The 24308-nt window shown below is 51.1% G+C and overlaps 1 protein-coding gene across 1 annotated transcript in view; it reads left to right on the forward strand.

The window, feature by feature from the left end:
* The window catches only part of IGF2R (insulin like growth factor 2 receptor), a 124515-nt gene that overhangs the window by 97135 nt on the left and 3072 nt on the right, over positions 1 to 24308 (forward strand). Inside the window, exons 34-47 of the mRNA XM_049904986.1 lie at positions 283 to 539; positions 2970 to 3188; positions 5483 to 5632; positions 8649 to 8810; positions 10265 to 10472; positions 10784 to 10930; positions 12601 to 12835; positions 13617 to 13753; positions 16424 to 16538; positions 17883 to 18029; positions 18698 to 18885; positions 21708 to 21894; positions 23534 to 23686; positions 23873 to 23942. Of these exons, the coding sequence (XP_049760943.1) occupies positions 283 to 539; positions 2970 to 3188; positions 5483 to 5632; positions 8649 to 8810; positions 10265 to 10472; positions 10784 to 10930; positions 12601 to 12835; positions 13617 to 13753; positions 16424 to 16538; positions 17883 to 18029; positions 18698 to 18885; positions 21708 to 21894; positions 23534 to 23686; positions 23873 to 23942 (2375 nt within the window). The remainder of the gene's footprint in view (positions 1 to 282; positions 540 to 2969; positions 3189 to 5482; positions 5633 to 8648; positions 8811 to 10264; positions 10473 to 10783; positions 10931 to 12600; positions 12836 to 13616; positions 13754 to 16423; positions 16539 to 17882; positions 18030 to 18697; positions 18886 to 21707; positions 21895 to 23533; positions 23687 to 23872; positions 23943 to 24308) is intronic.

Consider the following 24308-nt stretch of genomic DNA (forward strand, 5'->3'; position numbering starts at 1 on the left):
GGTGGTGGCTTTAGCTTCTGGACTCCTGTGGCAAAATAGACGGGTAGAACATGCTGAGAAAATGTTTCGATTGCCTGCATCACTCAGCTAGAGTGGCCATGAGTGACCATGAGATAAGTTAGTAGAGTATAGGTATGTAGCATTGGCCAAAACTAGGCCCACCGTCCAGAACGACATGCAGTGAGTTTGAAAGTCTAGTCTTGCAGGATGCTCTCATCAGAAGATCAGTGGTTTGAATCTGTCATTGTGTGTTTCTGACCTGTCCCCGTCTGTGTGCTGCAGGGGCCTGCTTTGGACAGACCAGAATCAGTGTGGGCAAGGCCAATAAGAGGCTCACTTATGTGGACCAGGTGCTGCAGCTGGTCTATGAGGATGGCTCCTCTTGTCCTTCCAAGCTGGGCCTAAGCTATAAGAGTGTCATCAGCTTTGTGTGCCGGCCAGAGGTAGGGCCGACCAACCGGCCCATGCTCATCTCCCTGGACAAGGAGACATGCACTCTCTTCTTCTCCTGGCACACGCCACTGGCCTGTGAGCAGGTGGTAAGTTCATGACAGGCACAAGCTGAGGCTGAAAAACACTTGGCCAGCCCTGGGCCTTGAGCTGAGAAAGCCCAGCCAGCCCTGGGGCCCAAGCTGAGAAAGCCCAGCCAGCCCTGGGGCCCAAGCTGAGAAAGCCCAGCCAGCCCTGGGCCTTGAGCTGAGAAAGCCCAGCCAGCCCTGGGCCTTGAGCTGAGAAAGCCCAGCCAGCCCTGGGGCCTGAGCTGAGAAAGCCCAGCCAGCCCTGGGCCTTGAGCTGAGAAAGCGCAGCCAGCCCTGGGGCCTGAGCTGAGAAAGCCCAGCCAGCCCTGGTTCCCGAGCAGAGAAAGCTGGCTAGCCCTGGCTCCCGAGCTGAGAAAGCCCAGCTAGCCCTGGCTCCCAAGCTGAGGAAGCCCAGCTAGCCCCGGTTCCCAAGCAGAGAAAGCCCAGCCAGCCCTGGTTCCCAAGCAGAGAAAGTCCAGCCAGCCCTGGTTCCCAAGCAGAGAAAGCTGGCTAGCCCTGGCTCCCGAGCTGAGAAAGCCCAGCCAGCCCTGGCTCCCGAGCTGAGAAAGCCCAGCCAGCCCTGGTTCCCGAGCTGAGAAAGCCCAGCCAGCCCCGGTTCCCAAGCAGAGAAAGCTGGCTAGCCCTGGTTCCCAAGCAGAGAAAGCCCAGCCAGCCCTGGCTCCCAAGCAGAGAAAGCTGGCTAGCCCTGGCTCCCGAGCTGAGAAAGCCCAGCCAGCCCTGGCTCCCAAGCAGAGAAAGCTGGCTAGCCCTGGCTCCCGAGCAGAGAAAGCCCAGCCAGCCCTGGATTCCAAGCAGAGAAAGCCCAGCCAGCCCTGGTTCCTGAGCTGAGAAAGCCCAGCTAGCCCTTGCTCCCAAGCTGAGAAAGCCCAGCCAGCCCTGGTTCCCAAGCAGAGAAAGCCCAGCTAGCCCTGGCTCCCAGGCTGAGAGAGCCCAGCCAGCCCTGGTTCCCAAGCTGAGAAAGCCCAGCCAGCCCTGGGGCCCGAGCTGAGAAAGCCCAGCTAGCCCTGGCTCCCGAGCTGAGAAAGCCCAGCTAACCCTGGGGCCTGAGCTGAGAGAGCCCAGCCAGCCCTGGCTCCCAAGCAGAGAGAGCCCAGCCAGCCCTGGCTCCCGAGCTGAGAGAGCCCAGCCAGCCCTGGCTCCCGAGCTGAGAGAGCCCAGCCAGCCCTGGCTCCCGAGCTGAGAGAGCCCAGCCAGCCCTGGCTCCCGAGCTGAGAGAGCCCAGCCAGCCCTGGTTCCCGAGCAGAGAGAGCCCAGCCAGCCCTGGTTCCCGAGCAGAGAGAGCCCAGCCAGCCCTGGTTCCCGAGCAGAGAGAGCCCAGCCAGCCCTGGTTCCCGAGCAGAGAGAGCCCAGCCAGCCCTGGTTCCCGAGCAGAGAGAGCCCAGCCAGCCCTGGTTCCCGAGCAGAGAGAGCCCAGCCAGCCCTGGTTCCCGAGCTGAGAGAGCCCGGCCAGCCCTGGTTCCCGAGCAGAGAGAGCCCGGCCAGCCCTGGTTCCCGAGCAGAGAGAGCCCGGCTAGCCCTGGTTCCCGAGCAGAGAAAGCCCAGCTAGCCCTGGCTCCTGAGCTGAGAAGCCCAGCCAGCCCTGGTTCCCAAGCAGAGAAAGCCCAGCCAGCCCTGGTTCCCAAGCAGAGAAAGCTGGCTAGCCTTGGCTCCTGAGCTGAGAAAGCCCAGCTAGCCCTGGCTCCCAAGCAGAGAAAGCTGGCTAGCCCTGGCTCCCGAGCTGAGAAAGCCCAGCCAGCCCTGGTTCCTGAGCTGAGAAAGCCCAGCTAGCCCTGGCTCCCGAGCTGAGAAAGCCCAGCCAGCCCTGGTTCCCAAGCAGAGAAAGCCCAGCCGGCCCTGGCTCCCGAGCTGAGAAAGCCCAGCCAGCCCTGGTTCCTGAGCTGAGAAAGCCCAGCTAGCCCTGGCTCCCAAGCAGAGAAAGCTGGCTAGCCCTTGCTCCCGAGCTGAGAAAGCCCAGCCAGCCCTGGTTCCTGAGCTGTGTGCCATTGTGACTCGCTCCCAGTGTGTCCCATCCACCCCCGATGGTCCCAATAATAAAGGTGGTTAAAAAAAAAAAAATTATATAACCAAGCATTTTGGGACATTGGTCTGTTCTTTGTGCTTTTTGTTTAGTTTTGATTTTAAGCTTTTACATTCTTACCAAACCAACCCCAACCAGTTGCCATTGAGTTTATTCTACCTCATGGCTACTGTACATGTGTCAGAGTAGAACTGTGTTCCGTAGGGTTTCTAGCCGCTGATTTTCAGAAGTAGATCGCCAGGTCTGTCTTCTGAGATGCCTCTGGGTGTACTTGAACCTCCAACACTTCGGTTTGCAGCAGAGTGTGTTAGCCGTTTGTGTCACCCAGGAACTCCTTTAAATTCCTAAGGATGACTTAGCGGTGATTGGTGAAATCTTACAGTGGACTCAGTGTGGTGTTTTCCACTTGGCAGATGGAGTGTTCAGTGAAGAATGGCAGCTCCATCATCGATTTGTCCCCCCTGATCCACCGTACCGGTGGCTATGAAGCATACGACGAGAGTGAGGACGACACCTCTGACACCAACCCCGACTTCTACATCAATATCTGCCAGCCACTAAACCCGATGCACGGGGTGGCGTGTCCTGCTGGGGCAGCCGTGTGCAAAGTCCCTGTCGACGGGGCCCCCATTGTAAGTGTGGGACATCCAAGGTCGGAAACAGATTTTGCAAGACCGTTAGCAATGACCTTCATGCTGTGTTTCTTGCTTTCAGTGGAGAGTTACTGAGGCAGAAAGGACGGAGAGATAAGCTGGGATGATGTATGTCTGGGAAGGTTAACGTCAGGACTTGTGAATTGAGCCGTCAGCCTGTAATGGTAGCTAGGAAGCCTTTGAGTTGTGGACGTAAACGTGAACATGTGTGTAGATATACATCCTTGGTCATGTTGGGAGCCCCAGGGCTGACTCTGATCAAGAGAGACATTTGTACTTAAAGTGGCAAGAAAGACCCTTGGTCCAACCGGGGCTCTTTGAAATGCATGCTGCGTAATTAGAACTCTTGTGAAATGCGAGCCCTTCTCTGGCTGTGGGTTTTGATGAAGTGTAAGCACGGGTTTGCTTTCATAGAAAGTGTAATGCTCTGACCTGAATGATTTGGTTTGATACTAGCTTTTTAAATATAGATTTGGATTTTTGAAAACTGTCTTCACAAGTTATGTTCGTGATTTGTCAAATCCTTGGTATGTTTTATTACTTGAAATGAGTTTCAGAAGCTGTTTTATATTTCTTTCTATATGCTTTAAATAGTGAATACTTGTCCTTTTAAAAGATGGGTGTTACCCGTGGCATCGGCGAGGAGAAAGAAGGCAGTGAGTAGGGAGTTTGGCCGTACCAGTGAATTTAGCAAAGCTAAGTGGTGTGAGAAATGGCGCCTGGTTGGAGGGACTCTGAATAGGAGGTGCTGTGTGACGTTCTTGCCAGCAGTGCAGGCTGGGACCCTCGATCGCGAATCATTTCTGAGAGGGGCTGTCTGCTGTATTTCCCTGCTTGGCTACCCTTTGTCAGATCTTTACACTTGTAGGAAGTCCTTTACTTAGAGAGGGTGGGGTGTCGTTGTCATCAGAACATTCAGTACCTGCCCCACGTGGTGGGTGAAGGGCTTCAGAGCTGAGTACAGTCATGGGAAGATGCATGTGTGTGTGTCGCATTCTTGACCATTCACCAGCTGTGTGTGCACGCACAGTTGTGCACGTATGTGACACACAGGTGCACACACATACATGTGTGTACATACATGCGTACACACAGACACGTATGTATACACACATAATCTTACATGTACACGTGCACACATGCACTCACATGTGTACACATACATACACATCCATCCATCCATACACACATACAGACACATACGTATACACACGTAATCTCATACACTTACGTGTGCACACATTCACATGCATATGTACACATATACACACAGACACATACATATACGCACATAATCTCACACACGTACATGTGCACACACATACACGCCTACAAATACACACATACATAGACATGCATATACACGTGTAATCTCACACGCACACACATACACTCATACATGCATAATAGACATGTATGTAATCTCACACATGTTCACATGCACACACACTTATACATATATACACACATGTACATATACATATACATGCATGCAGACACGTAATCACACACATGTATACAGCTGTATGTACACATACACATATACACACATACATGCATACAGGATAGACACATACACGTAATCTCACACACGCACACATATACACATGTACATACATGTGTACACACATGCATACATGCATAGACACATACACATAATCTCACACATGCACACACACACCCATGCATACGTATACACATGTACGTACACATATACACATATACACACATACACACATGCACATGTGCGCACAAGCATGCACACGCACTGCCATTCCTGACCATTCACTTTTCTTTCATCCACTCAGAAATATTTATTGAGCAGCCATTGTGTGGCAGGTGCTGTGCTAAGCAATACGAACTGACGGTGAGCAAGCCCTCTCCCTCAGGATGGGGCAGGAGCCGGCAGTGCCGTGCAGGGCTGGGCAGGAGAAGACAGGCCACACGGGGAGGGGGCTAAAGGTCGGCATGTGGATTCCTCCTGCTGGACAGAGCACAGAGCACTGGAGGGAGAAAATCTCTGAAAATTGCATGCGAGCAGAATTAGAAGCATGGTCACCAACCTTAGGATCAAAACTCAGACCCCCCGGCAACCTGGCATTTCTGTGCAGCTTCTTTATGTCAGACTGCACCGGTGATGGCCATTGGCCCAGTTCTTAGAGGCTCCCTCGTGTTCAGAGAGGATGCGGTATAAGTTTTGCAATGCTGTGTCAGTTCTGCTGACCTCGGGCACCACTAAAATCCTGAAACACTGGCTCCTGTTCTTCGTTCAGGATATTGGCCGGATCGCAGGACCTCCCATCCTCAACCCCAAAGCCAATGAAGTTTACCTGAACTTTGAAAGTAGCACACCTTGCTCAGCAGACAGCCACTTCAACTACACCTCCCTCATCGCCTTCCACTGCAAGAGAGGTGTGAGCATGGTAAGTGTGCTGCAGCCCGTGGCTGACAGGCCGTGGTGTGGGTTAGCAGGCCAGGGCTGGGGACCCATGAAGTGCGCTGCAGCCCGTGGCTGACAGGCCGTGGTGTGGGTTAGCAGGCCAGGGCTGGGGACCCATGATGTGAGGCACAGGTTTCAGGTTGCCCTCACTCACAGCGTCCGCCTGGGATAATAACAGCAGGCAGGTACACCTGTGGTGCGTTCGAACCGCTGGAAACCATTGATTTAGGAAGGAGCGAGCTTACACTGAGTGAGCAGGGCAGGCTTTGCGCCGAGAGGCTGGCTACACTTCAGCAAAGACGTACCACTTGAGCGTAGCGTGGTGCTCCACGCTGCCTGCAGGGGTATAAAAGCCTCATCACTTTCACTGACTTTAGCCTTATTTGAAAGTTAGCCTTTTGGCAGATGTAATCGTTCAGGCCATAGCCCACATTCCAGAGGTGAGCAAACAAGACCTCTGCAATCAGAATAGCTAGAACAAATGAGCACATTTTACTCATGCAGAAGTTAGTGGCTTATTTTATGTGCATTTTAAGAACAGTACCAGTTCCTGCTGGAGTACCGTTTGTTCTGTTATGAAAAGTTGGTGTACGGGTTCTCCTGGTTCCCTGGAGGGGGAGTGGGAGACGAGTGCTGAGAACTCAGATGCTCGGTGCTGCCAGTGAGGAGCCAATGTCGCTCGGCTCTTCAGCATAGGACCTTACCTGGGACTCCCAAACCCATAAAACTCTGAAGACTGATAGCATTTTTGACATGAGGGGATGTGAGGCTCCTTAGGGTTTGCATCTGTGCTACCCAATGTAAATATTAATAGGGTTTCCTGCCGAAATAGTAATATGCTTAATTACAGGGCCTAGAGAAAGAGTGCGTGTGTATGTATATATGTGTATACGCACATATATGTGTTGATATGTGCGTGTGCATATGTAAGGAGCCCTGGTGGTGCAGTGGTTAAAGCACTCGGCTGCTAACTAAAAGGTTGGCGGTTCAAACCCACCAGCCTCTGCATGGGAGAGAGATGTGGCAGTCCGCTTCTGTAAAGATTACAGCCTTGGGAACCCTATGGGGCTGTTCTACTCTGTTCTGCAGGGTCACTATGAGTCGGAATTGAATCAGTGGCAGTAGGGATAGGAGTATGCATATGTGTGTATGTTTGTATAAATATGTGTGCCTGTGTGTATGTATGTAACATAAATACGTATGCTGAATTGCTTCTTAAAAATCCTAAAGATTTTTAAGGCTCCTCTGGCCCCAAGTAGTTCAGATACTAGATTATGGTTCTCTACAGCATCGTGTAACTTCAGGAAAGGTAATTTTCTGATTTTGTGGCCTGTAGCAGGTCTGAAGGGGAAGCAGTGTGTTGACAGTGGTAGTAAGTGACCTGGCACCAGCCTGACAAGGAGGGACAGTGCAGGATTGAGGGGGCAGAGCAGTGACCACAAGCCCTTGCAGTCCATGTGGGCTGCTCCCTTAGAGGCCCAGAGCTCCTCCAAGCCCTGAGGACATGGTTCCCGAAGGCTTGGGAGTCATGATACTCCTGCGTGATCAAGAAGGTTGAAGTGTCTATTCAGTCAGTTCTTTTATTTGTGTCATACCTGCATGTTGATTTGCATGTCTGTATGCATCTGTGGAGCCCTGGTGGCACAGTGGTTAAAAGCTCAGGCTGCTAACCAAAAGGTCAGCTGTTCAAATCCACCAGTGGCTCCTTGGAAACTCTGTGGGGCAGTTTTACTCTGTCCTATAGGGTCACTATGAGTTGGGATTGACTCAACAGCAGTGGTTTTTTTTTACGGGTATGCATCTGTAGACACAAACAGCATGAGGCAGATGTAGATGTAACCCTCAAACAGGCTGCCGTTCTCATTCTTTAAGGGGGTTCTTCAGTTTTTCTAAAGGCTCCCCTCTTCCTGAGGAGCGCGTGATTACCCCACAGTGCCCGATAAGTACCGTGTGGTTGTAGTCGGCTCTCAGGTGCGGCAGCTGTGCAGCTAGACCCTGCCGCTGCACCTGGAGAGTGATCAGTGTTTACTGGCTTTTAGCAATGAGCAGCCTCATGCCGAATGGGTATTCCAGTTTTGGAAAGATTTTAAAAAAGGATTTTCTTCTCTGTGGTTTTCATCCTTAGTGGAAATACTGAGCTTATAGAGAAAAGATTTCAGCAGCAATTAAAAAGGAAACCCCTGACCAGCTGCCTCATCTGCTTGTTGCCGTTGTTGGATGAGGGAGGGATGAATGCTTGGATTGGGAAATACGTGGGCTGTGGAGTGTGTGTCTGCCACGTCGTGGCCCAGTTCTGGGAGTGCTGGAGCAGAGGCTCTGACTGCGAATGCAGGGAAGGAACCCCTTCCTGTGCCATGGCAGGGTCTCGGAGCCACAGCTTAACCTTTCAGGACACGTAGATACTGCTCAGAGACCACTCCCAGCCTTCCTTTCCACCCAGAGGTGCCTTGGAAGGAAGGCAGGAGGTCTGCTTCCAAAAAGCCAGCCATGAAAACCCTGTGGAGCACAGTTCTGTCCTGACACATGTGGGGTTGCCAGTAGTCAACTTGACAGCAGTTGGTTTTACTGGTTTTCTTCATTTGCTCCAGTAGCAGGGAACACTGAGTCTCTCTCTGTCTGTCTGTCTTTCAGTAAAGATGGTGAGATGACCTGGGGTTAGTGAGGGGGCTCCTGGGTGTGTGTGGTATGTGTGTGTGGGGTGGGGTGGGGTGGGGGGCCAGTGCCCAGATGTTCCTTGCAGCTGCTGCTGTTGGGTCCTTTCCCTTTGAGAGAGGCCAGCATGGGTTGCAGAGGACGTGTGGCCAGGGCCTCTTCCTGGGCACCATGTGCCGGGAGCATGAGGCTGCAGCCCCTGGTGGCACTTGTGTAGAGGTGTGGTGGCCCTGTGAGGAGGCTGCCGTCGTCTCGCTCCCCTGGAATCGCACAGCTCAAGCGTGGAAGGCCCCCTGCTATACTAACTCTCGTGGAGTTTTGAAGGTCTTTTCTCTTCTTCACAACAGGGAACGCCCAAGCTGCTGAGGACCAGCGACTGTGACTTCGTGTTTGAGTGGGAGACCCCGCTTGTGTGTCCGGATGAAGTAAAGACCAACGGCTGCTCACTGACCGATGAGCAGCTCTACTACAGCTTCAACCTGTCCAGTCTGTCCACAAGCACCTTCAAGGTAGTGCAGCCCACCCAGTGTGTCGCCGTCTCTTGGGCATGCATCATGGTCCCGAGAGCTGGTAGTGCTGGTGGCAAAGTGTGTGGGTGTTTCGTGACCCTCACGGTGCATTTAGGTTTGGGAAGCTGTTAGAGATTGTATTGTCACCTTGGTGTCTGGGGGATGCCGGCTTCAACACTGGTGTTGGGTTTGCAAAACCAGCATGTCGGGGCTCTGGGCTGTCTGGGTAGTTGACTAGAGCTGACACTCACAGTGAACCTCACTTAGCATGTCTCTGCACTCAGGGTTTTGTGAGGATGAAGTGACCACTTAGGTGGGTGGTGGGTCCCTTTGCATTGAGGATGGTGAAAAGGCAAGCAGGATGCATGTGAGGCCCACACCTAGTGAGGGGCCATGTAGGTACCAGGTCCCAGTGCTTTTTTCCCCGTGACAGTCCCCCCACACAGCCCTGGCCAGCAGTGGTCCGTGTTGGCTGCGGTGGCTCTGTGTGGGAGGCTAGCCATGCACACATGCTCTGATTGTACCCTTCCTGTGGGTCTGTCTTGTATGTGGCCTCACACTGTGGCTCCTGTGTTTGCACTGTGCCTTGTGTGTAAAGCTCCAGTACCTGCCACGTGAGACACGCCTCCCAGTGCTGCCTGTGGCATGGGGGCAAGAAGCCACAGGATCCCTTCGTCTCTAGTTCTTTAACCTTGCTTCTAGATTAAAAAAAAAAAAAAGAGGGAGATATTTTGGCCACCAGAGAGGCCCCGGATGGAGGTTAGGCAGGCCCCTCCCCCTCCCCGTGTGCCCTTGAATCATGACCAGCTGGGGTCACCTGTGGTTGGGGGACCCGAGGCCTCAGGCCTAGCAGTTAGATATCTGGTCATACCCACGTATAACCATGCCGCGTGTCCCAGCCGCTCCCTGTGGGCAGCAGTGGTAAGGGGTGGGCTCAGATTCTGTGCTTGGGTGCCGGCTCTCTGGCATCTCTAAGGGAGGCCCCTACCCAGCTCAGCCCCTCCTGACCAGCAGGCGCAGCAGGTCTAGGCCTGGCAGGGGACTGAGTGGGTGTAGGAGGTGTCGTTGGCATCGACTCTGCTTGTTAGCTCAATCCTCATAGCACCCCAGGTGCACGGGAGTGCCCGAGGCCTCCCACTGCCTCCTCGTGGTCGGGCCTCATGCTTTCCCTGCTGCGCTCCTGGAGGGGCAGTCAGCGGTAGGGGGAGGAATGCCAGCCTGGGCGTAGGGGAGGTGTGGACCCTTGCAGTAGCTGGGGTGAGCTGACTAGGTACCCCACTCCTGGGCGACCTGGGGGAAGGACCCAGGACCTGGGGAGCTGGATGGTGAGCCGTGGTGCTGACGCCTAGCACGTGAACGGCAGCCTCAGCTGTGTGTACGACCCCACATCCCTGTGGTGACGGGTCTTTTCCCTGGGATCCTCACACAGGCATGGTGTCTGTCTGTCTGTCTAGGTGACGCGAGATTCCCACACATACAGTGTGGGTGTGTGTACTGCGGCTGCAGGCCTGGACCAGGGCGGCTGTAAGGATGGAGGCGTCTGCCTGCTCTCCAGCAGCAAGGGGGCCTCGTTCGGGCGGCTGGCCTCCATGCGGCTGGACTACAGGCACCAGGACGAGGCTGTCATCCTGAGCTATGCCAACGGTGACAGCTGCCCTCCAGGCAAGGCTTCTTAATGGACGGGGTGTAAATTCCTTGTCAACATGAAGTAATAGGAAAAACCGGGGGACGAAACCCTGTGAGGGCTGGAACTTGGCTTTGTCTGTGGCACATCGAAGGGAAATGCTCTTAGAGGGTGCGTTTGCTTGTGCCTTGGAACTACTCCACCTGTGACTTGCTCATGACACAGGGCAGGAGAACTCCGGCCATCAGAAGGTGGTGTGGGTGGGCTGCCTTTGTGGGGTCCTATCGGCGCATTCTTAGCTGGTCACGTAGCACTGTCCACATCATTCAGCTCTTCTTTTTCTCTCCAGAAACGGAAGACGGTGACCCCTGTGTCTTCCCCTTCATCTTCAATGGAAAGAGCTATGAGGAGTGTATCGTGGAGGGGAGGCCAAGGCCCTGGTGTGCCACCACCGCGAACTACGACCGCGACCACCAGAGGGGGTTCTGCAAGTTTTGTAAGTAGGAAGGCTGCGTGTCCAGTATGCTGCTCCAGGGACCCTGAGGTGTGAGGCGTCTGCCCATCTACAGATGAATGGGAATACTTGGCTATAGGTTCTCCATAAAATTCATTCACATGCTAGCCAATTTTACTTTCTTGTCAGGGCCATTTTCCAATAAAACAGCATCTTTAGTTGCTGCACAAGACTTCACATGTAAGCTTAGAGACGGCCCACGGTAAAGCCAGGCCGAGATGTGGATGCCCGAGTCAGCGGGGCCCACTCAGCTCAGGGGCTGTGCCCACGTGCCAGTGTCTCGGCACTGGTGACCCATGCGCCCGCCTCTGCAAGATGAGTGTCGTGGGCCTTCAGGGTGGCTGGTGACTATTGTAGAAGACCACTGGCTTTCTGCTACGTGGCAGGCACTGGGCAGGGCTGGGGACCTGATGGCGAGCCAGACTCGCTTAGCTTCTGGTGCCATGAGAGAATCATACCGATGTTTGGGGCACTAACTGACCGAGTTCTCGTAGGAAGTCAGATGACACAAATGCACCCAGAATGAATTCTCCTTAAAACCCAGGGAACAAGATGGGATATACTGAGGAATGCTGGATGTTAAATTGACCAGGGGCCGCTCTAGTTTTGTTTTGAGGCTTATCATGGCTGGGCATTTCTCCTGGTCCATTGGATGGCACTCACATTTTCAGTAATTACAGCTATGTTGTTGCTGCTATTTTTATTTTTTATTCTCACTAGCATAATAATCAAATATCGCTGGATACCGGTGTACAGGGAACTGTGTTAGGCTCAGGGTTATTAAGGAGTACAGTGTCAGATGCTGAGCTCAGGGAAAGTTGGTCTATTCAGAGTTAAGATATTCATGAATGAAAGACAGGGAGCTGTGGCTAGGGCAGTGATATGGACATGTGACAGGACATATACGGCGGAGGGGCCTCACAAGGCACAGAGTCAGAGATGCTAAGTGTAGCTCCAGAGGGAAAGGAGTTTAAAGACAAACATTAGAACCTTGTCCGTTGCTGGTGAGAATGTAAAATGGTGTAGCCACTGTGGAAAACAGTTTGGCTGCTCCTCAAAAAAGTTAAACATAGAATTCCGTATGACCCAGCAATTCCACTCCTAGGTGTACACCCAAAAGAATTGAAAGCGGGGACTCAAACAGAGGCTTGTACACCCTTGTTCACTGCAGCACTATTCACAATAGCCAAAAAGTGGAAATAGCTCAGGTGTCCATCACAATCTGACTGGATACGTAAAATGTGGCACATACATAGAGTATTATTCAACCATGAAGAGAAATGAAGTCCTGATAAACACGTGGCAACATGGGTGAATCTTGAAAATGTTATGCTGAGTGAAATCACTCAGACACAGAAGAACAAATAAATACCGTATGATCCCACTTGTATGAGGTACCTAGAACAGGACATATATAGAGAAGAAGGTTTCTTAGTGGTTCCCAGGGGTTAGGAAGACTGATGAGTACCAAGTCTCATTTGGGCGATGACGGTGTTGTGGAAGTGGACAGTGGTGACGGCTGCTCAGTGCGGCTCATGTGGTTGGCTCACTGAATTGTACATTCAAGACTGGTTGAAACAGCAAATGTTTTGTGACACATTTGGGCTTCTGGCCATGCTCTGACTGTGTCCACCTCCACCCCCCTGCCCCAGCCAACAGCCACAGGACGTCCGCGATCATATTCAAGTGTGACGAAGAGGCTGACATCGGGTGGCCCCAAGTCTTCAGTGAGGTTCGTGGGTGTGAGGTGACCTTTGAGTGGAAAACGAAAGTCGTCTGCCCTCCAGAGAAGATGGAGTGCAAGTTTATCCATAAGCACAAAACCTATGACCTGAGGCTGCTCTCCTCCCTCACCGGCTCCTGGTTCTTCGTCCATGATGGCGCCTCGTGAGTACCCTTCATCCTTCGCCCGCCGCTTTATACGCTAAGCAGGCAGCAATGTGAGACTCGGTGGCGGTGGTTAGTTCATGATGTTTTACCTCAGAGTCAGAACAGAGGGAAGGGAGTACCACGTAAATCTGAGGTTATGACTTCAGCTGGGGTTGTGCTCCTAGGAGCCATCCAGAGGGATCGAGCATCTAGGCTGTCTTGACGGCAGAGAGGTAAGGATGAGTTCTGGTGAATAGAAATGGAGCCTTCAGAACCCAAAGAAGCCAGAGTTCAGCTGTTGGCCCGATGGAGAAGAAGTCTAGAGGAGATTTCTGTCTGTAAAGGGTCCGTGGCTTGGGTTTGTGGGAGGCATGTTAGCTTTCACAGGGTCTTTGGCTGGAGTATTTGGCTCTGCAGTGTCCTGAGGTTAGTTACAGTGATGATGGCTCTGTGTGTAGGGTGCTGCCCTGTAAGGCTCTCTTAGCTCCTTAAGTCCTAGCTGCAGAGGAGCAGCGGGAGCTGGGAGCATATGAATGACTGTTGAAGGTGAATCCCTGTCAGGGTTTCAACCACTGCCTGCCCCAACTCCAACGCCCTTCTACTGCGTCAGGATCGCCTGCAAGAGCAAATCTTTGCTCCCTACGAGCCTGGTCCACAAGGCACCTTCAGATGATGGGGAATACCTAGCTGTCAGAACAGTTATTTTTTTTCTGGAACTCACAGAAAAACTTGTGTCCTGAGTACATTAGAATAGAGACTTAACCTGCCTTCCTCCTCCTGATCCCATGTCACCTTGTAGGTACTATGTCAATTTGTGTCAGAAGATATACAAAGGTCCCTCTGGCTGCTCCGAGCGAGCCAGCATCTGCAGGAAGAGTACCTCTGGAAAGGTCCAGGTCCTGGGGCTGGTCCACACACAGAAGCTGGATGTCATAGGTAAGCCTTGGGGCTGTCATGACTGTGTGGATGTGCTGCACCTGGGTCGGGAAGGCGAGGGTATCCTCAGGGTGAAGGCGGGTTGGCGTAGGCTTTGATGAAAGCTCACAGTATTACACCTGGGTCAGGAAGGCGAGGGTGTCCTCAGGGTGATGGTGGGTCGGTGCAGGCTTTGGGTGAAAGCTCACAGTATTACACCCCATAACGGTTCCTCACACGTTTTGGCAACTCCTAGAACACTTAAAATAAATACTGCTGTATGTGGGGCCCTGGTAGCACAATGGGTAAGCATTTGGCTGCTAACCAAAAGGTAGGCAGTTCAGATCCACCAACCACTCCTCGGAAATGCTGTGGGGCAGCTCTACTCTGTCCCGTAGGGTCACTGTGAGTCAGAATTGACTCGACAGCAACAGGTTTTTTTTTTTTTTTTTTAATATTATCTAGAGCCCTGGTAGTGCAGTGGTTAAGAGCTTGGCTGCTAACCAAAAGGTCAGCAGTTTGAATCCACCAGTTGCTCCTTGGAAGCCCTATGGTGCAGTTCTACTCTGTCTTATAGGGTTGCTATGAGTGGGAATCGACTTGATGACAACAGGTTTGGTTTTTTTACATTATTTGAGACTACAGGTCTCAGTCTGTGTATTTAGGGGGGTTCAGCTCTCTTGGGGGGAATCTATACTGCAGGGAGGGAGTTGGCGTGGTCAGAACTCAGAAATTCTTGTTCTAACTGGGAATTGAGTGCTTAGATGTTGATACAAACAAGCATTTATTTAGGAAAGCCAGATAATTCTACAAGCACTTGGTAAAGGTAATTCAAGAGCACATGTTTGTAGTATTGTAACAATTTTGGGGAAAAATGCTACTGTTTTTAGTAGAAAACTCATCTGTCAGTTGGTAGTTGAGTGACAGATTTTATCTTCCACTATTTAATGGAGGAAGGTAGGAGTCTCTTAGTTTAAGGACCACTGGGATGCAGGAAAGGGACCGGGAAAGAAAGAGTTCGCCTTTGCCTGTTAGGCTGGAGCAGGATACCTGGGATCCTCCTAATTAAATCCTAGGCTAGTGTATAAAGTTAGCTTGTGCTGTTTCAAGGATATGGAAAAAGGGACTTCTAAGGAAACCGCTATTGTCTTTAATGAAAGTCAACCCCAGGCTCTGCTAGGTTGGCCGTGGGCTCAGAGTTGCCACATGCGAAGATCTGGCCAGACCTCTTATCCCAAGATTTGCCTTCCCTTTAGAGGGTCTTACTGATGATTGCTCAAGAAAGGGCAAGGGTGGGAGGGTGGTTGAGGGTGGCCCTCCCCGCCCTCCCTGTAATCTCACAGTTGTACGTGGACATCTGACCAGTCTCTCTCTTGATTTCCCATTGTTGTTGTTAGCTGTGGTCAGGTTGGTCCCTGGCTCAGCAGCCCCGTGTATAACGGGTAGAACTGCCCCATAGGGCGCTCTTGGCTGTAATCTTTATGAAGCAGATCGCCAGGTCTGTCTTCTGTGGCACCACTGGCTGGGTTTGAACTGTCAAACTTTCCGTTGATAAGCCAAACCCGTTGCCGTTGATTCTGACTCATAGCGACCCTATAGGACAGAGTAGAACTGCCCCATAGAGTTTCCAAGGAGCGCCTGGTGGATTCCAACTGCTGACCTTTTTGTTAGCAGCCATAGCTGTTAACCATGACACCTCCAGGGTTTTGTTCCATTGATATTTGAACACGAATTGTTCGCATTACCCAGGGATTGTCAAATTCCTCTAGCCAACTGAAAAAGTAGAATATTTAAAGGTTTGGAACCAGAGGCACAAGAGAGAACAGTGGGTAGAGGGAACAAGATGGAAGTAGATCATTTAGTTTAGCAGTAGGGACCTGCTCACTGCCTTCCATGTGGTGGGTGCCATCGTGGAAGTCAAGCCAGGCCCAGCAGGAAGAGCTTGTTCTTCCTCCCAAGGCCGGCGTTGGGCATTCTGGCTTTCTGATGCTGAGGGCTAGAAATACCCGGTTCCCGACACACCAGGTGGCAGTCTACTCATGATACTTTTATGTTAAAGCATAAACTCCCTTTTTTCTTAGTCCCTGGAAAAGTTAGAGGTCTTTTGCTTTTTCTTTCCAAAGCGGAAAGAGCTCAGCTGAGGGCCAGGAGACCTGAGAAGGACAGAGTTGTGCCCTGCCCCTGGTGTATCTCTTGGTGAAAAAAAAAAAAAAGAAGTGGCAGTTAAATACCTGCCCTGTTGTTATTGTGAGGCTCAGGGGAGGGGGTGTGTCAGGAAAGCATTTAGAGTGAAGCAGAGATTGCACACGTTGGTGTTGCTGTTGACTTGGCACCTGCCCTGGGCTCAGCTCTTGGCAGATATGTCTGAAGTCCTCACTTTGCAAGGATTCCTGTTTTACAAATGAGATAAATGGAGGCTCAGAAGTTCAACAACCCAAAGTCATGAAACCAGCGAGTAGAAGGGCTAGGATTTGAGCCTAGGTCTTTTGGTATCGCGCAGGCAACCGTGCCGGTGGTATGACGGTCACTGAGCTTGGAAGTGCTGGGGAAACATGGATCCAGAAAAGGCCTTTAAGTCTTCAGAGCAAACAGTTGGTTTTGTCCTGGCTCAGTGTGATTTTTGATGTCCAGCATTGAGGCTTTTTATAATGCCGTAGAAATAACGTCCATCCCATAATTTGTGTGTTTCAGATGACAGAGTTGTTGTAACTTATTCGAAAGGTCATCGATGTGATCAGAATAAGACTGCGTCCACAGTCATAGAGCTGACGTGTGCGAAGACAGTGGGCAAGCCGGCATTTGACAGGTGAGAAGGTTGTGGCATCAGAGAAAGACAATGGGACGTGCCCTGGGGAACTCTCCAGAATTTCTCCGCTGGTTTTCACTTGAGGGTTTGGAAATGTGTATGAAGAGCGAGGGTGTTTGGGTTGCCACGGTAGGCAGGGGCTGGTTTCTGCTTATCTGGGCCCGGGGGTTGGGGCTGCGGCAGTCCTGTAGTGTGCAGAGCTGCCCGCACAAGGAAGAGTTCCCTGGCGAAAGGGCCAATAGCACCCTCTTGAGAAGCACTGTTAATAGACTAAAGCAACTTCCTGCTCCTCGCTTGCCTCAGAAAACATGCTCCTAACTTTGTGTGCTGGCCGAGCAGTCTTTAGCTGGCCTCTGTCTGTGACTGTCACAGTAGGCGCAAAGGGGTGTTGATTGGAGTCACCTGGGGCCAACTGTCCAAGCAGCCTACCTTGGGCCCATGAGCAGCTGGATTCTATCAGGATTCTCCAGGCAGCCCGACACCAGGTGCTAGGGGGAGTTCAGCCAACAGAGGGCGTGTGAGAGCTGATGTTTGTGAACAACCGCCATCCAGCTTAGAAAGGGGAGACCCAGGAATTGTCAAAGGATTTCATCCATTGATGAACCTGAGAAGCTTATAAAACGAAATTTCAAAAATCTAGGAGCAAAATCCCAGCCTTTCAATGTTTCTGAATTTTGAAAAATGTGTGTATTGAAACATGAACCTGTATTACTGATATGTTGGAGGGGTTAAGAAAAGTAAATACATAGTTCCTAGCCCAGAGCTGGGGCAGTGGTAGCTCAGTGGTAGAGTTCTCACCTTTTGTGTGAGAGAACCAGCTTCGACTCCTGGCCAGTGCACCTCATGTGTAGCCGCCACCCATCTGTCGGCGGAGGTTTGCGTGTTGCTGTGATGCTGAACGGGTTTCAGAGGAGGTTCTAGACTAAGATGGACTAGGAAGAAAGGCCTGGAGATCTACGTCTGAAAATCAGCCAGTAAAACCCTGTGGAGCACGACAGCCTGATCTCACTGTGCCTAGGGTTGCCATGGGCTGGGGGCTGACTCGGTGGCAGCTAACAGCAAACTCAGAGCTGCCTTCTGCATTGTGTCCAGAAGTTGTGAACGGGCCTGAGTGGCGCCAGCTGCTGGGGAGGGCGAGTGTGAACGGGCCTGAGTGGCGCCAGCTGCCGGGATGGCGAGTTTGTGCAGTGTCCTGTGGGTGGGCAAGGGGGCGGGGGCCTGTTGGGGCCCCCAAACCCAGGACTGACCTTCGTGGAAAGCAAATGAGTTTCACTCAGGGGCGTGGTGCTCTTTGTTGGTGTGTTCATCTTTGCATGATTTTTGGTCATACCTGCTGTCTTCCAGGTTTGATATCGACAGCTGCACCTACTACTTCACCTGGGACACCCGAGCTGCTTGCGCCGTGAGGCCTCAGGAGGTGGAGATGGTGAACGGGACCATCACCAATCCTATAAATGGCAAGAGCTTCAGCCTGGGAGACATCTATTTTAAGTAAGATATTTTCCTTCTGAGCACGGAAGTATATTTAAAATCAGGCCAGCAGTTCAGACCTTGCAGTGGCGGGAGCGCTGCAGGATAAATGTGTGTTTCAGCTGCTGTTGCTAGGGTAGGCGCTGTATTTTGCTTAAACTGAGAGAAAACATGACTGAATGATTAAGTTTTAACACCAAAGATGGTGATTCTCTTGAGTCTAAAAATAAAGTCCCCTTCTCCTCTCTGACCTGTAATAAGCCCCGGGTAGAAGCTGAAGCCTGAAAAATGTGTTCGAGTAGGAATCTTTTGGGCTTGCCTATTTGTAAAGAATGAGTTTTTAGCAGGGTGGCTGGGATGACTGGGGTGGCTGGGCCAGCTGGGCCAGCTGGCCTTACAGCCATCTGCACGCTGGGCAGAGGGAGGCAGTGTGGTGCCGGCCACTGGATGGAGGAAGACCACTGACTCTCAGAGAGTGGAAGTGGGGCCGGGTAGCAACACAGTTAGAGTGGGAAGTCTGTGCCTCGGAACTTTTGTAGATTCAGGAAGCACTGCTCCAGGTTGAGGAAGCCAGAAGAAAGCACCCAGCACCCTGTGGTTCCGTTGAGAACTTATGGTTTATGTAATAAATGACATTCTTGAAGGACAGCCAGATGAGCAGACTTATGTGATCTTCTCTGTCTCTGCAGGCTCTTCAGGGCCTCTGGGGACATGAGAACCAATGGGGACCAGTACCTGTATGAAATCCAGCTTTCTTCCATCACCAGCTCCTCAAACCCTTCATGCTCTGGGGCTAACATATGCCAGCTGAAGCCTAGCGACCAACGCTTTAGTAGGAAAGTGGGGACTTCCGATAAAACCAAATACTACATTCAAGGTAATCATTTTCCATTGGTGTTCCATTTAACTTCCTCAGAGGAAGAGCTTGAAAATTTTCATCAATAAATGCCCTTTGGTGGAAATTCTAGAACAGTTTAAAAACAGAACTCCTGCCTGGATATGCGTCCGTCAGAATGGGTTGCACAGTACGTGGAAGACCTAGGCGTTTCACGGTGGGTAAATCAGACCTCGGTTAACAAGCAAGCAAACAACCCACCAGCCAACCCCGGTCCAAGCTAGTGAGTCTCGAGTATGGTGGGGGGAGGAGGTGGTGGGGTGTGCGTATCTGGAGTTACTGCTGATTTGGTTTTCGGCATGGTAGTTAATTTATTTTGAAACTCCATGCTATACAAGGGTAAGAGATTTTATGTTTGTCAAAAGGGTTAAAAGAGAAGGTTGAGAGACACTTGCATAAAAAAACGTGTTAGAAATCGGTGTGAAGGGCTTGTATTGGCTCTGATAGAAGTGTTGTCCTTTGTTCCTTGCTGGCTGTAAGAGAACATGTCCACAGGCTGCCTGTCTCAGTCTCCTAGCGCTGCTGTAACAAAAAGTACCACAGTCGTGGCTTTAGAGAAATGGATTGATCTTCTCACAGTTCTGGAGGCTGAAAGTCCAAATCAGGGTCTCAGCCATGTCAGTTCCTCCTGTGAACCTCTCTTCTAGTTCCTGGTGAATTCTGGTGATCCCTGATTTCCTTTGCTGCTTGTTTTTGTAGATATACCTGCCTCTGTCTTCATGTGGCGTCTCCCCCTGTGTGTCTGTGTCTGTTCTGCTCTTTTTATAAGACACCCCTCAGAAGGGATTAGGCTTAGGACCTACCCTATTCTGGCATGACCTCATTAACACAACAAGAGAAAGCCCCTATTTCCGAATAGGATCACTTTCACAGGTACCAGCATTAGGACTTCAACATATCTTTTTAGGGGGACACAATTCAATTCATAGCACAGCTCATTTGTTTTTATTTTAAACAGCCTTTTGCTGTATGCCTTTCTGTAATTTGACTTTTGAACCATGTGAATGTATTAGCTTTTTAAAGTTCAGTGTGTGTAGGAAAACAGCCCACTCTGAGTGAAAAGGTGCTGAGAGAGGGAGGAAGAGGCTGCCTCCCTTAACACGCGTAGCCTAGACTAAGCAGAGGAAGGGCACGACTAGTAGATGTTCACTGTCAGCACGAGCTCCCAGAGCCACCACGCAGTCTTTGTGCCTTCTGTTCCTTCTGCTGGAAAGCCTTGGCTCCACCTGTCCCCATCCCTCAAAGCCTGGCTCAGTTGCGCCTCCTCGGTGGTGTCTTGCATGTCTGTACAGCTTCCAGCTCTGCCCTACAGCACTAGTCAGGTTGTCTTGTTCCTATAATAAGTACTTTCTCAAGACATACATCTAACTTCCAGAATGTGTGCGTTTGTGTTTATTCTTGGTGAATAAAATCCCGTTCTTGGCCTTTTCACTTCTTACTAGCACCAGAAGGTAGCCTTAGTTTTGAGACCCCTTTTGGCCTTTCACGAAGAAGTGGAGTTTGAGATCTCTTCATTAGTTCATCTGAGAGAGAAGAGCAGGACACAGTGGAGCTGCCGTCTTGGCCCCTGACTCCTCCCCAATGTGCTCCCCCACACCAGCCAAAGAACACTCTCTGCGTTTGTGCATTACGTGAGAGCACATGGGGCCTTCCTGAGCCATGCCTGCACCTTGTGCCTCAGGGCCCCTTCTCATGGCCAGGGGCCCCCTGTTCATGGGCAGGCCTGTTCCACACACTATACCCTTGTGTTTACATCCCTGGTGCTCCACCAAGGGCTGTGAAGCATTTAGCCAATTCCATTCTGAGGGAGCAGAGCCCACACAAGACCACCCTGACTTCCGACCCAAATGCAAGAACCCCCTGGAAGCTGTTATGCTCAGAGTTACAGTTTATTATAGGAAAAGGATACAGATGAAAATCAGCCAAGGGAAGAAGTGCGTAGGGCAGAATCCAGGAAGTACCCAACGGGGAGCTTCCCTTGTTCTTGGTGTTCCCTTGGACTTGGTGTCCAGAGTCTTTAATGGGCTCCATCACATAGGCATGAGTGATTGATTGATTGCCCACGTGGTTGATCTCAGTCTCCAGGGCCACTGATAGCATGTAACCCAAAGCCCTCACTTTCTATCACATGGTTGGCCTTTTTGGCGTGGCCAGCGCTGACCCTAAGTCATACTGTGAGTTGAGGACCAAGACCCCGACCTCTTAGAGAGAGACTCAATTCTTTCCTGCACATTGGCCAGGGCAGGGGCTTGGCACGAGTGTGTGAGGGGCTTTTTTAAAGTGCGAGAGAAGTGTGTACATGGGGCATTGGATGAGATATGCCTGCGTCTCAATTTAAACCTCTGCAGACTCTTCACAGATGGTGAAGAGAGACTTGGCCCATTAGTGACGAGTTGATGATAACTGTTTTTTGCAGTTGTGTGTGGTTGCCTTCCTTTTTTGTTCAGAATTTTTTTTTTTTATTATTGTGGTAAATATGTAACAAAACATTTGCAGTTTCAACATTCTTCACATGTACAATTCAGTGAGATTAATTACCGTATTTTTACGCAAATAATGCACGCCTTCTACGTTTGTTTGCCAACTGTGCCCTCCCTCTCTGAGGTATTTTCTTAAGTGCCGCTATGCCATTTTCTTTTTTTTACATGTTCCTGTAAAAAAAAAATTAGCGTACTTAGAAAATACCTCGCAAGGGGACGGTGCTGTTGGCAAACAAACGTAGAAGGCACACCTTACTTGTGTAAAGTACGGTATGTTTATTGTGTTCAACCATCACCATTATCCACCGCCTTCTTTTCTGACAGATGGTGACCTTGATGTTGTGTTCACCTCATCCTCGAAGTGTGGCAAAGACAAGACAAAGTCCGTCTCGTCCACCATCTTCTTCCACTGCGACCCTTCAGTGGAGGAAGGGATCCCTGAGTTCAGCCACGAGACTGCCGACTGCCAGTACCTCTTCTCGTGGTACACATCTGCCGTGTGTCCTCTCGGGTAAGCGTGGCTCCGGAGCCCCCCGGTAGCGTGTGGTGGTTGATCGTTTCTCTCTTTGGGTGGACACTTACCAAGTGTCTGTTTTTGTGGGAATATCCAAATGTGTACAAAAACAGTTAAACTCTCAAAGCCTGCAGCCAGCTTTGACGGTCATCACGATCCTGCTGTTCTTGTTGCATGCCCAAGCGGCTACCACCTGCCCTCCCAGGACAAGGGCCATTTTCCCCTGTGCGTGGGCAGGGCCTGCAGGGACCACCCAGGCACTGCTAACACTTCTCTTCCCGGCTGTTCCCATGCTCCCTGCCAGCTTTTAGAGGCAGACGCTGTCTCTCTATCCCCACTTATCTTCCCTTTGTGTGCTAGCTAGTACATGTTGTTTTGTGGTGAGGCTTCACGTTGGTTTGAGTGAAGTATCTTCTGTGTGTGAATGAGTGAAAAACTTACTCTTCAGATCTTGACAATCAGCGTATGTCAGGTTTTCACAGAAAATGAGGAGAATTCATTTCTGACCAGGGGAGCAAAGAGCACAGCCTCAGTGTGGTCTTTGGGAGCCACCTCTTCTGATGTCTGTTACTCTACCCAGCCCTACACAACCCCTTTTAGGGCATCTCGTCCAAAACCATGTGCTACAAACGGCTTTCCTCTTGGGTTTGCTGCTTCCTGTCCCATTCAGGCCACCATCTCACACAAGCTTTTCATTCTCTGTCCTGACGCTGTAAGACCAGGAGAACAACCACCTCTTGTCATGTGGTAGTTTCCTCCATCTCCAGAGAAGGTGCCCAACAGTCAGCAGACAGCAACGGTAGAGACAATGGGGGCAGAATTGCAGGACGCACCCTTCAGATCTTAATTCTCTTTTTGACTTTACACGGGCACCAGCCCAGCAAAGGGTGGGCAGCTTGGTCCTGAGTTCTCTCTCCCAGGAGTGTAGATGCGAGGATTCTTAGCTGCACCGTCACTGGAAGAGGCTCCTGGTTGAACTCTGACTGAGTGGCCCTTTCAGATTTTGAATAGTCATAATGTTCTGGTGATGTCATTGGAAAATAAAAACTGGGAGCCCTTTGTAAAAGAAGCCAACTATGGATTAAATAATAAACGAAATGTGAAGTGAATGCTCCTCACATTCCCAGGCCTGGGGCACCCTTGCTCAGTGCCTCAAAGAGGCTAAAATGGCACAGAGCAAGCCCTGCTCTTGACATGGGTGGCCGAGCTCCCTACCCCTGCACTTTTTTTTTTTTTTTCCTCCCGGGGGCTTTGCCCAGTGACGGACCCTGAGTGGGAGGACACTTTTCCCCTAGCCAGCGCTCTAGGAAGATTGTGACCTTGTATTAAAGAGCCAAGGAACCCTGGTGGTGCAATGGTTAGGCCTTCAGCTGCTAATCGAGAGGTCAACAGTCCAAACCCACCAGCCCCTCTGTGGAAGAAAGACCTGGCAATCTGCTTCCGTAAAGATTACAGCCTCAGAAACCCTATGGAGCAGTTCTACTCTGCACACATGGGGTTGCCATGAGTCGGAATCAACTCGATGGCAACTAGCAACGACAGAAACGTGGCTGACTTAAGCAGACGGGCGCCTGAGAGAGCATCTGCCTGGCAGTGGCCTGCCATGCAATGTGACCTCCTTCCCTGGACTTTCCAGGATGGGCTTTGATGGCGAGAGCACTGGTGAGGACGAGCCAGAGCATCAGGGGCTCTCGGGACGGAGCCAGGCTGTGGGGGCCATTCTCAGCTTGCTGCTGGTGGCCCTGACGGGCTGTCTGCTGACCCTGCTGCTTTACAAGAAGGAACAGAGGTAAGGAGAGGCCTGCCGGGGCCCAGGTGGGCCGAGTGTGCAGTGAAGCAGGGGGCGTGGAATGGACTCTTGGGCTCGCTTGAGTCCAGCAGCAGCTAGGTCTTAGCGCTTTTAGTCAAATGCCCCGTCAGACTCCTGCCTCGGGCTCTGTCTACCATTGAATAATCACGGTCTCCTCTTTTTTAGGGAAATGGTGATGAATAAGCTCACCAATTGCTGTAGAAGAAGCTCAAATGTGTCCTACAAATACTCAAAGGTACTTTTCTGCTGACGGTCTCTGGTGTGCCTGGCCGCCCTCCCCATCCCCCCTTCCCATAATAGGGTGTTGTCAGGATTGTCATAAGGTCAGTCATGATGGTAAAAACATCATCATGGACCAGTGGAAATTTAGAAGGGAAAGACATTACCCCTCTTACCCTAACACAGTTGTTTGTGTTTTTCCTTCAAGTTTTCCTCCTTGTGGTTGCAACTGTTCCCTTGGAGGATTTAATATTTAGGTTGCCTCCACTTCTTTGGCTAGTCTTAACAAAAAAAAAAAAAAACCCACAGTGAACATCTTTGTGTATCTGACATTTGGATTATTTCCCTCAGGTAAATTTCCGGAAAAGAGGCATTATTTGGG

This window comes from Elephas maximus, chromosome 1 (genome assembly GCF_024166365.1).
Source record: "Elephas maximus indicus isolate mEleMax1 chromosome 1, mEleMax1 primary haplotype, whole genome shotgun sequence".
Lineage (NCBI taxonomy): Eukaryota > Metazoa > Chordata > Mammalia > Proboscidea > Elephantidae > Elephas > Elephas maximus.